Source organism: Lipotes vexillifer, unplaced genomic scaffold, assembly GCF_000442215.2.
Source record: "Lipotes vexillifer unplaced genomic scaffold, Lipotes_vexillifer_v1.1 scaffold178, whole genome shotgun sequence".
Classification (NCBI taxonomy): domain Eukaryota; kingdom Metazoa; phylum Chordata; class Mammalia; order Artiodactyla; family Lipotidae; genus Lipotes; species Lipotes vexillifer.
In genome coordinates, this window is record NW_006775603.1 from 4,233,578 (window position 1) to 4,246,634 (window position 13,057).

Below are 13,057 nucleotides of genomic sequence, written 5' to 3' on the forward strand. Positions count from 1 at the left end.
TGAGGAGCACGGGCTCTAGGTGCACCGGCTTCAGCAGTTGTGGCTCGCGGGCTCTAGAGCAGAGGCTCAGTAGTTGTGGTGCACGGGCTTAGTTGCTCCGCGGCATGTGGGATCTTCTAGGGCCAGGGATCAAACCCATGTCCCCTACATTGGCAGGTGGATTCTTAACCACTGCCCGACCAGGGAAGTCCCCCTCACTATTTATTTATGCTTTTTCACTTTAGCTTTTACAAATGGTAGAATTAGCTCAATAGTTGTAGGATATTCCAGAAAATTCTTCCCTTCAAATAGTAATTTTTAAATGCATCATTTTATGCAGCAGAAGTGTAGAGCAGAAAGGAATTACCATGATCTCACTCTTTTCCATAGAGTACATGATACACACCGACAACATAAAACTCAATAAAATGCAGATTAAATTTTGCTGAAAGTTATCATTAGAAATTGTCACAAATATTCCTCTAACAAATACGACCCATAATGTATTGTTTGCCACACAGTTTTGTACATGATGGAAACGGTAACCTGCAAGAGTATTCCCAATACTCTTGCCCAATGTTAGTGTTAGTTGCAAAGACCCCCAGGAAATCATTAGCAAACGCCATCTAGAAACAGACCAAAAGGTCAGAGGTAAACGTAACATGACATTCATGGCCCGTGATTGTGGAGGGCTGTGGGTATTTGTTCTTGTTCAATATATACTATAGTGCTTCAAAGCATCTGCTCCCATTCTCAGAGGTTAGTGAGTTTGAAACGTGCCAGCATCTAATTTTGAACAGTATTCCAAAGACACATATTTGTTCTTAAATGTCAGTCATTAGGGTTGGACACCTACACAAATTCAGTGAGTTCCAGTGAAGTGGTAATTGGTTCTCCAAGTTAGAAAATATGGAGTGGCTCAGAAACTCAAATATAAGGAAATCGACCATCAATTTAGGGAGGAATAACCTGGGACAAGTAGATACAATCTGTAACTCAAAGATTGATTTGGAAATCCTGGAGCATTATTCTGTAAAAGAGAAAGCTGAAAACATATTCAGCTATCCAAAAGCATGAAATTTATTCTATTTGAATACAAATAGAAATCTCTCTCTCTCTCTCTCTCTCTCTCTCTCTCACACACACACACACACACACACATACACACACACTCACACACAGCCACTTAAAGCAAAATCTAGCAAAATAAATAGGAGTCAGCATCTTGCAGTAGAAATAGTATGGTTTTGGGAGCTGGTCAGATCTACATTTGAATTCTATCTCTATCCCTCACTGACTGTGCCACACTGAGCTAGTCCTTTATTCCCTCTACTTAAGTTTTCTTACCTGTAAAATGGGTGAAATAGTTCTGAGCATGAGGCATTGCTGTAAGGATACTGTGTGCCAACTGCCTAGCATGTATGTAGTAGCCACTCAATAAGCAATGACTATTACAAATACTAATTTTTAAGTATACATCTACTTAAACATGTTGTTTATACAAAACGTAATTATTTTATAAAAATATTTAAGCCTTGCCACCTAAAAGAACATAGGCTTAAGGCTTGTAACGTATTGACATTTTTAAAAAACTAAATGATTATATGACTGTCTAGCAATGTAATTTAATTTGTCTTTGATGGAATTGCTAGATGTTTTTTCACAGTGAAAACAAAAATAGCATTGCCCTATCACTAGAAATTTCCACCTTTCCTTCAGTAATGATTTTTGTCTTCTCATGATCTATGTAAGTGCCATACACTCTTAAAGCAATTCTCCTTATATATTACATCTTAATGTTAAGAAACAACAAAATAAGAAAAGCAATTTGAGGTTTATATTTACATATATTACTTTTTGCTTCTTTTAACTTTATTTCCACTTGAAAATATTCAGTACTCTTTCTTGTGTCTCTCTGCTCTCCCAATAATCAAGGTCTCTCCAGGACCTTTCCAAGCAAACAGATATCCCTTATGGCACAGTCCTGGATTCTGCGGTATATGAACATGTTCGCATGAAGGGAATGAATCCTTTTGAGAGGGACAGCATGTATTCCCAAATGTGGCGGATGATCAACCGAAGCAATGGATCAGAGAATAACGTTCTGGAGTCCCAAGCAGGCATTCAAAAGGTACTGGCCATAGTTCTTCATTCATAGTCTGCCATTCTGTCCCCCATATTGGAATTGCTAAACTGAGTTTGGTTTACTTCCTTTTTTAAATTTTAACTTTGACATAGAGTTTTCAGTTAAATTATACCTTTTATTGATTTAAGAAGATTTTGAGGTAACTCGCTGTACCAGTAGAGGGAATTGACAGATTTCTGTGGTGTGTCTAAAGGATCCTTTTCCAGTGGAATTCCAAAGCTAGAAAACATGAGCTAGTATTTTGTTCAGAACAGTGTCAGGGACATATACACATGAAGACTTGAAAAGATTTTGACAAATCCGATTCCAAATATCATTCAAGTTATCCAGTTTTTTCAAATGATTCAGGGTATTTTCTACACTGCATTTGTTTTTTGATGAAAAGTTTATGTTATGATTATGTGAACCTCTCTGTGAGTAAAAGTTAATCTTCTCCACAAATGAAGTTTCTACAAAAGTCTGTTTCTGTTTCCGAAAGTGAAAATCTTTATTTATACCTTATTTTTATAAAACCATCATTTAGAAGTTATTTTAAAAAACAAAACTTAGAAAGCAGTCCTTTGTGTAAAAAACATGAAGCTAGTTTTTATTCTGGGCCGTGGTTTATAAACTTCTGCACAGAAGAAATTCTTTCTTCCTCTGACCCCATCAACCTCCATGAGAGAACTGAATGATTTTTGCTTAAAATTATCCCAGTGACTATTACAGTGAAAATCCTAAGGGTTGTAATTATGGGATGACTGAATGAATGAATGAATGTCTAATAACAGCATCAATGATGGTATATACTTTTTTTCTGTAACCTTTCACAGCAGAATAATTTGGACTCCAAGTCTGAGTTCTCTGTTCAAAAGGCAAACTCAATAATACCATGTTGGAGAATGTTTTGATGACTATAAAAGTTATTCTGCCACAGGATCTAGCATTATCCTGTGCCTTTTCATATGTTTTCCTTTATCTGCTATTGCTATTGTGATGGTTCCCTAGCATCACCCTGGTAATTTTTCAGTCACTACATTGATATCATTATTTAAAAACGGATAATGGTGACATAAACCTCTTTGCAAGTACTAATGATGCTTTTAAATAAGAGAATGTCCTTGAAATGTTAGCCATGGCCTCTAACTCCTTCATCCTCATTACATTAATCCCAGTTTCCCAGGGCCCAGGTATTGATCCTCTTGTCTTTGTCCAGAGGCCCATTGGCTTTTAGAAATTAAACACAGTACCCTCCAATTACTGGGGGCATGGAGTGGGGGGCAGGTGAGATTGGGCAGGTGAATGGACCTATACTATATGTTGTCTGGGGGAGAAGGGAGGATAGATTTTAGGATTTACTAGGTACTCATTGTATGTGAATGAATTTAAGCCTCAGAATAATGGGTTTGGGAAGAGTTATTTTCCTTCGTATTGTCTACTGTTAAAAACAATTTTGCTTTCTTGCGTATAAGTATAAATTGAAGTTCACAATTTGTATTTCTATCCATTTTAGTTCCAAAGCTCCTCACACTTTACAACTTTATTCTATACCATAACATTCCAGAGAAAATTCATTTTCTTTTCTCCAGACATACAGATTCAGAATAAAAATAACTTTTAAACATACATATTTACCAGTTCATTATTTATTCATTCATTCATCCAATATTTGCTAAGTAACAATTATGTACCAGGCACTGAGGTAGGAACTGGAGGTAAACTCAACCACAGAGGAATGGCCACTGGATTCATGAAATACAGGGTCTGGTGGGAGAGAGAGAAAAGGAAACTAAAATACATGATAAAACAAAATGACTTAAATTGTGACAAATGCTATCAAAAAGACAAATAAGGTGCTATTGTAGAAATTAAGAAGGAAATCTATTTGAGAAACAGTGATCAGGTAAGTTCCCAGAGGACATAGGATATTATCTATGATCTGCCTGATCATGTAGAAGAGAGGGTGACAAAGCATCCAGGCAATGCTTAGTATAAGCTAAGGTCTGAAGGTCCATTCAAGAAACCAATTTAAAATCAGCATGAACTGGAGACGATTGAATGAGAAAATGTGGAATGAGGTTAGTATGCAGGAGATAGATCAAGTAGGACCTTGCCCATTATTAAGAACTTGGATTTTATTTGAATGGCAAAAAATGCTACTGAAATAGGGAAATGTCATGATTCATTTTTATCTGTCAAGGTCACTGTAACTGATATATGGGAATTGGGTAAGAGTATGCAAAGAATAGAAATAGTGAGACCATAAGAAACTTGTAACTTTCTGAAGTAGCCAGTCAAGTAAATAAGACCTCGTTTTATTCCCGTGTTCTTAAACACACACACACACACACACACACACACACACACACACACACACGCCATTACCCTTCATTCCTGGTATTAACACAAACTGGTTACACTTCCTACATCCTGGTGTTTTCAATATAATATATAAATCATAGAGACATAGGACATCAGTTGCTACATAGAAGCTTTAAGCAGTCATGTATGTAAGATATACATATATATCTTCTAAGGTCTTCAGTGTTCTTTAAGAAAACCTCTTAACTTTTAAGTATGTACATACAGTTTCCTACATTTTCTGGGGTTTTTTTAAAGTTTAAGTTATTTGACCATATGGAATTTAATTTGACACATGTGTAAATGTAAAGATAAACTGTAAATATTCACACTGAGAAAATTCCTGAGATTCTATGAAATAAAATTGTTTTAGACTCAGCTATTGACAGTCTTGCAGCATATGCTGAGAAATTTAGTTACTCTTTAGGCTTTCATGTTTCTTTTTATTTAAATATGTAGCCATTCCATCACTTTTCAACTTGGGCTAGTGTTTCTTACGCTGTTGTTAATTGTCATACATTAAAAAAAAAAAAGCTATTATGAAGAGTAGAAAGAAATCTGGTTTTAGAAAAAAACTATCTGGTTTTCTTTCTTGGTTCTTCCAGTTCTCAGCTGTGTAACGTTGGGCAAATCACTTGGTTTCTCTAAGACTCACTCTACTCAGCTGTAAAATTATCACAGTGTGAGAATTAAAAGCCTGGGCTTTGTAGGCATACAAGCTAGGTGTATATCCAGTTCATATTTTTAAGTAAAATGTGTAAATGTGACTAGTTACTTAAAATCTCTGAGGCTCAGAATTTTTATCATCATATTGAGAATTTCTACCTCTTAACAGTTTTTGTCATTATTAAATATATATATATAAAAGCATCAATAAATAGTTCAATTAGAATAATAAACTCTTAAGATGATCCTGAAGTTTATATGAAAGAATGTATGTGTGAGTGATTTGTTATTACAAAGCATTATTATTTGGTATCTCTTAAGGTTATCCTAAAATTATGACATAATAAAAAAGATAATGCAATAAAAGAAGTAGAGAGCAATTTCTATTCCCTGATAGTCTGCTGATAAAGAGGGCTTATGATTTTAAAACTGCAAATCAAGCCCCCAGGTGTTTATTACATCCTATATATTCAGTTTTCGGATTGACTAGAGCAGTAGTGAAGAATGTTTTTATTAATTTATAATGGAAAATATCAAAGTGAAATTTGCTGATTGTATATATTTCTTTCAACCAATATCAGAGACAACTGAACACTGATTAGACAGAGACTAGGTAATTATAATAAAATGTATTTTGGTTCTGTTTTCAAGGTCTTAGCCAGCTTTTATTAAAACACAAAACCAACCAACCAACAAACAATAACCTCTCACCTGCTAAAGCTCACTGGAGTTCATGAGATTGAGAATTACAAGACATGGAATGTGGCTGATGGACTCTTCCTCAAGTAACCAGTCTTGCACACACATCTCACACAGCAGCTTCCTGTTCTCTGTCACTGATTTCTAATTTCTGCGGGCAGAAAAGACCTCAGAGGTCTTCTAGGTCAATATTCCGCAAAAGACCAAACTTCTACCTTTGACAGGAATTCATATATATAGTAACTCCCTTTCAGCAAAGACTGCATCCCTGTGAAAACAATCCTCCCAGTCTAGGTGTAACTTTGAATAGATCCCATTAATGCCTCAGGTTGGGCTTGTTTCTAATTGTGCTACCAGCCTCATTAAGTTTCTCTTACTTGAAGGTAGATCCTGGTTGCTTCTAACCTTACATCGTTGTTCTGCTCATACCAAAGAAACCTGTATAAGTGAGGATTAGGTAAATGAGTTCTGATCTGCTCTTCTTGGGAGACACTTTGCCTGTACCATACTAGCCTAATTAAACTAGGAGAAATGTTTCTGCCTTCCACTTCCTAGGACGTTTTGCATAAGTAGGAAAAAATGTGATTTGAAAAATATAACTGAGTTCTTTAATGAATTCATTCAACAATTACTTATTGATCAAAACAGCCAGTGTTTTGATCACTGGAGTGAACATAAATAAAAAAAAAAAGCCTCATGGAGTTTACATTCTAGTGGAGGGGGCAGACAATAGATAAGATAAATATGCTGTATTTCAGCAGTGAGAAGAGTTAAGGAGTAAAACAGAGTTGGAGAGAAAAGAAGAGGGGCGTGGAAACAGAGATGGTCTGCCTTGTTAGATCAGATGGCCAGGGGAAGCTTCACTAAGCTTTGGAGAGAGAGAGGTGTATATCTGGGTGAAGTGTTTCCAGGCAGAGGGTCAGCTAGTGCAAAGGCCCTGAGGTGGGAACATGCCTGGATGTTCTAAGACTATGAAGGGGGCTAGGGTAGCTCTAGAAATAAAGGGTAATATCAGGACTGCAGCAATGTCAGAGAGGTAGAGGGCCAGATGGTAGGGAGGAAATATATCATATACGGTCTTGTTACTCGCAGCTAGTCCTGTGAACTTGCAGCATTAGCATCACCTGAGAGCTTGTTAGAAATGCAGACTCCTAGGCCCCACCTGCACCCTTCTGGATGGGAATCTCATTCTAACAAGATTCCCAGGTGATTCATATGCATGCTAAAGTCTGAGAAGTGCTCATACAGGGCCATATAGGGCATTCTAAGCGGGCTTTTACTCTGTGTGAGATATGAAACTTAGGAGTGTTTTTTATTTTTATTTTTCTGCGGTACGCTGGCCTCTCACTGCTGTGGCCTCTCCCGTTGCGGAGCACAGGCTCCGGACGCGCAGGCTCAGCGGCCGTGGCTCACGGGCCCAGCCGCTCCGTGGCACGTGGGAGTGTTTTGAACAGAGAGTACGTGACATGATCTCACTTTTACTTTGGCAAATCATATGGCTGCTGTATTGAGAAAAACTGGAGGTGACAGTGTGGAAGCTGGAAACCAGTTAGGAAGCCACGATGGTGACTCGGCAACATTCCGAAACTACAGCAATGGAAAACCATCCCTGTTAAAACCCAAATACATCTTGGAAGACTATGATTTTAAGTAACTATTAGCATTAGCACATTAATGGAATTTAGTCTATCAGATTATTTTGGGAGAGACTGGAACACAAGACAGGTAATTTTTAAGAATCGAAAGAGAAACTTCTACATCACAGGTAAGCATCTGACCAGGAATAAAGGATCTCTGTGTAGCACTGAAATAGAAAAGTCCCTGGTTAATAAGAGGGCAGTGTTCATTTCCTGATAGCCTGTTATGTCTCAGGGGGTGAATGACAAATTATTCTAAAACCTCAGCAATAAAGACTACTAGAGAAGAGAAGAAAGTCAGTATTGGTAGGATAACTCCTGTCCTAGCCAAAGGATCACAGTGATAACTACATAATACTTTAGACTATATATTTCAAAGGGGATATAAACTCTGATGGATGCTGTGGCAACAGGAAGTGGGTAGCAGTGCTGGCAGCAGCCATATTCAATCAGAAAGATAACATCAATCTATAAAGTTGTCTGCTTAAGTCCCAGAGCACTATGGGGGAAGGGGACTTGAGAAGGTACCAGTGGGGCATCAAGGCTCCAGCCAAGCCACTGGGCTTCAGGGCCCAGTTTTAATCTTAGCTGGAAAACTGGAGTGTTGAAAGCCAAAACAAAAGACTGATCATATCACATGGGCCAATATTAAGGATTTTAGAGGACTAGAGCAGAAAGAAAAATTCCAGACACTATTCAATGGTGAAGTAAGCCTACCCAATTTATTCACCTCTGGCTGAAAAACTGGGTGGATTGAACCTGTTGTTTTACTTACTCATTCAACACATATTCATTGAGCACCTATTATTTACCAGGAACTGTTCTAGGCACTGGGAGGCACACCACAATAAGCAAAGTCCCTGCCCAAATGGAGATTATACTGTAGTGGAGAGAAAACAATAGACAAGCACATAAATGTGTGCTATAAAGAAAAACTGGAAGACTAAGAATGAATGGTAGCAGAAGCAAGAAGAGGGATGTTGCCATCACATAGTGGGTGGTCTCAGAAGACATCTCAGAAAGTGAAAGAGGACAGTTTATGAGCCATGAAGATAGTGGGGAGAAAAGGAGGATGGGAAATACTTCAGGCAGAAGGAACATTGCAAAATTCCCAAGGCAGAAGCTAGTTTGACATGATGGAGAGGAATGTCAAAAAGACCAATGTGGCTGGAGCAGAGTGCAAGGGGGTGGTAGGGCAGAGAAGTAAGAGATAAAATCGGAGTGGGAGTTAGGCAAGATGGAGTCTGTTAAAAATGTGAATGCTGGGCTTCCCTGGTGGCACAGTGGTTGAGAGTCTGCCTGCCAATGCAGGGGACACAGGTTCGTGCCCCGGTCCAGGAAGATCCCGCATGCCACGGAGCGGCTGGGCCCATGAGCCATGGCCGCTGAGCCTGCGCATCCGGAGCCTGTGCTCCACAACGGGAGAGGCCACAACAGTGAGAGGCCAGTGTACCACAAAAAAAAAAAAAAAAGAAAAAAGAAAAAATGTGGATGCTTGGATCCCACTAAAATTCCAATCGTATCATTTTTTTAATTTTTATTTTATATTGGAGTATAGTTGATTAACAGTGTTGTGTTACTTTCAGGTGTACAGCAAAGTGACTCAGTTATACATATACATGTATCTATTCTTTTTCAAATTCTTTTCCCAATTAGGTTATTACAGAGTATTTGAGCACAGGTCCCATGCTATACAGCATGTCCTTGTTGGTTTTCTGTTTTAAATACAGCAGCATGTACATGTCAATCCCAAACTCCCAGTCTATTCCTCCCCCCAACCCTTCCCTCCTGGTAACCATGAATTCATTCTCTAAGTCTGTGAGTCTGCTTCTGTTTTGAAAGTAAGTTCATTTGTATATTTTTTTAGATTCCACATATAAGCTATATCATATGATACTTGTCTTTCCCTGTCTGACTTAGTTCACTTAGTATGATAATCTCCACGTCCATCCATGTTGCTGCAAATGGCATTCTTTCATTCTTTTTAATGGCTAAGTAATATTCCATTGTATATATGTACCACATCTTCTTTATCCATTCATCTGTTGAATTGGTACAGCCGCTATGGAGAACAGTATGGAGGTTCCTTAAGAAACTAAAAATACAGCTACCATATGATCCAGCAATCCCACTCCTGGGCATATATCCAGTGGAAAACATGGTTTGAAAGGATACATACACCCCAATGTTCATTGCAGTGCTGTTTACAATAGCCAAGACATGGAAACAACCTAAATGTCCAACCACTGTATCTTTTTTTAAGCCATAATTGACATATAACATTATCTTATTTCCAGGTGTACAACATAATGATTCAGTGTTTGTATATATTGCAAAATGACCACCACAGTAAGTCTGCTTCATATCCATCAACATAGTTACAGATTTGGTATTTTTGTGATGAGAATTTTTAAGGTTTATTCTCTTAGCAACTTTCAAGTATGCAAAACAGTATTATTAACTATGGTTAATAATAACCATATATATGCTATATATTATGTCCCCATGACATAATATGCTGTATATTATGTCCCCATGACTTACTTATTTTATAACTGGAAGTTTGTACCTTTTGACCCTTTTTACCCATTGTAATCTTAATTGGGGAATGGAAGGCATCTGAATATCTTAAATCATTTCAGGTGTTCCTTTTTTTAAACATCTTTATTGGAGTATAATTGCTTTACAATGGTGTGTTAGTTTCTGCTTTATAACAAAGTGAATCAGCTATACATATGCATATATCCCCATATGCCCTCCCCCTTGCATCTCCCTTCCCCCCTCCCTATCCCCCCCCTCTAGGTGGTCTCAAAGCACCGAGCTGATCTCCCTGTGCTATGTGGCTGCTTCCCACTAGCTATCTGTTTTACATTTGGTAGTGTATATATGTCCATGCCACTTTCTCACTTCGTCCCAGCTTACCCTTCCCCCTCCCCATGTCCTCAAGTCCATTCTCTTTGTCTGCATCTTTATTCCTGTCCTGCCCCTAAGTTCTTCAGAACCATTTTTTTTTTTTTTAGATTCCATGTATGTGTGTTAGCATACGGTATTTGTTTTCCTCTTTCTGACTTACTTCACTCTGTATGACAGACTCTAGGTCCATCCACCTCACTACGAATAACTCAATTTTGTTTCTTTTTATGTCTGAGTAATATTCCATTGTATATATGTGCCACATCTTCTTTATCCAGTCATCTGTCGATGGACACTTAGGTTGCTTCCATGTCCTGGCTATTGTAAATAGAGCTGCAGTGAACATTTTGGTACATGACTCTTTTTGAATTATGGTTTTCTCAGGGTATATGCCCAGTTGTGGGATTGCTGGGTCATATGGTAGTTCTATTTTAAGTTTTTTAAGGAACCTCCCTACTGTTCTCCATAGTGGCTGTATCAATTTACATTCCCGCCAATGGTGCAAGAGGGTTCCCTTTTCTCCACACCCTCTCCAGCATTTCTTGTTTCTAGATTTTTTGATGATGGCCATTCTGACTGATGTGAGGTGATACCTCATTATAGTTTTGATTTGCATTTCTCTGATGATTAGTGATGTTAAGCATCCTTTCATGTGTTTGTTGGCAATCTGTATATCTTCTTTGGAAAAATGTCTATTTAGGTCTTCTCCCCATTTTTAGATTGGGTTGTTTGTTTTTTTGATATTCAGCTGCATGAGCTGCTTTTAAATTTAGGAAGTTAATCCTTTGTCAGTTGCTTCATTTGCAAATACTTTCTCCCATTCTGAAGGTTGTCTTTTCGTCTTATTTATGGTTTCCTTTACTGTGCAAAAGCTTTTAAGTTTCATTAGGTCCTGTTTGTTCATTTTTGTTTTTATTTGCATTTCTCTAGGAAGTGGGTCAAAAAAGATCTTGCTGTGATTTATGTCACAGAGTGTTCTGCCTGTATTTTCCTCTAAGAGTTTTATAGTATCTGGCCTTACATTTAATCCATTTTAAGTTTATTTTTGTGTATGGTGTTAGGGAGTGTTCTAATTTCATTCTTTTACATGTGGCTGTCCAGTTCTCAGCACCACTTATTGAAGAGGCTGTCTTTTCTCCATTGTATATTCTTGCCTCCTTTATCAAAAATAAGGTGACCATATGTGTGTGGGTTTATCTCTGGGCTTTCTGTCCTGTTCCATTGACCTATATTTCTGTTTTTGTGCCAGTGCCATACTGTCTTGATTACTGTAGCTTTGTAGTATAGTCTGAAGTCAGGCAGCCTGATTCCTCCAGCTCCATTTTTCTTTCTCAAGATTGCTTTGGCTATTCAGGGTCTTTTGTGTTTCCATACAGATTGTGAAATTTTTTGTTCTATTTCAGGTGATTCTGATTCAAAATAAAGGTTGAAAATGAGCATTATAATATTTTGAATATTTTGAAACCATTTAAATGACTTTGGCTTTTACTCTGAGATAGGAAGCCAGGGAAGGGTTGAGGACAGAAGAGTGGCATGATCTGACTTACTTTTTCAAGGTTCACTTTAGGTGCTGTATAGAAAATAGGCAAGGGCTAGAAGCAGGGAGACCAATGTGGAGGACGCTGTAATCATCCCAGTGAGAAATGATGGTGGGTAGACCAGAGTGATTATGGTGGAAGTGGTGAGAAGTGGTTGAATTTGAATACATTGTGAAGGTAGCTCTGACAAGATTTTCTAAAAGTTTGAATGTGGGGTATGAAAAAGAGGAGTTAAAGATGAATCCAATGTCTTTGGCTTAAGTAATTGGAAGAATGAATTTTCCATTTATTGAGACTGAGAAAACTATGGGAAGAGCAGATTTTAAAAGCCAAATGAAAAATTGCCTTTGGCATGATAGTTAATATGAAGTGCTTCTTAATTATGCAGGCAAAGATGCCAAGAGAAATGCTGCAGATATGAGTTGGATGTTTAAGAGAAAGTTCTAGCTGGAGATAAATGTTTGGGGATGACTAGCATAGTGTTTGCCTTTTAAAGTCATAAGACTCCATGATATCACTACAGATATGTGTGCATCTAGAGAAGACAGATTGCTAAACTTATCCCTGGGACAATTTGGTATTTAGAGGAGGGGGAGATAAAAAGGGCATAACAGAGTCAGGGAATGATCAACCAGTGAGGCAGGAGAAAAACAAGAGTGTTTTTTTAGAAGCCAAGTGAAAAAAGTGTTTCAAGGAATCTCAAATGAACAACTGTCAAATGATGCTCATGGAGCAAGTATGATGAAGACTAAGAATTAATGATTTATTTGGTGACCAGTAGTCACTGGTGACCTTGACAAGAGCAGATCTGGTAGAGTGAAAGGAGAAGGAATTAAAATTAGATTGGAGAGAAAAAAAGAACAAGGAAAGAGGCAATGGAGATTATGAGAATAGGCTCTTTTTAAAGGAGTTTTCTTCAAAGGAAATGCTGAAGAATGGAAGGGGTTCCTGGAGTGGGATATGAAGTTCAGGGAAACTTTTTATGAAGGAGGATATACAATGTCTGTATACTGATGGGATGATATAGTAAGACGGGAAAACTCATCATGCAGGAGAGAGACAGGGAACTGCTGAGATCCAGTGTACAAGTGGAGGATTTGGATTTAGGAACATAATCCATCCATAGTAAGAGGAAAGAG

General features: G+C 37.9%; 1 protein-coding gene across 2 annotated transcripts in view; it reads left to right on the forward strand.

Annotated features, from left to right (window-relative positions):
* The window catches only part of GRID2 (glutamate ionotropic receptor delta type subunit 2), a 1,374,233-nt gene that overhangs the window by 1,154,891 nt on the left and 206,285 nt on the right, over window positions 1-13,057 (forward strand). For both annotated transcript variants that reach the window (XM_007450019.1, XM_007450020.1), the window contains one exon: window positions 1,915-2,110. In XM_007450019.1, coding sequence (XP_007450081.1) covers window positions 1,915-2,110 — 196 coding nt within the window. The remainder of the gene's footprint in view (window positions 1-1,914; window positions 2,111-13,057) is intronic.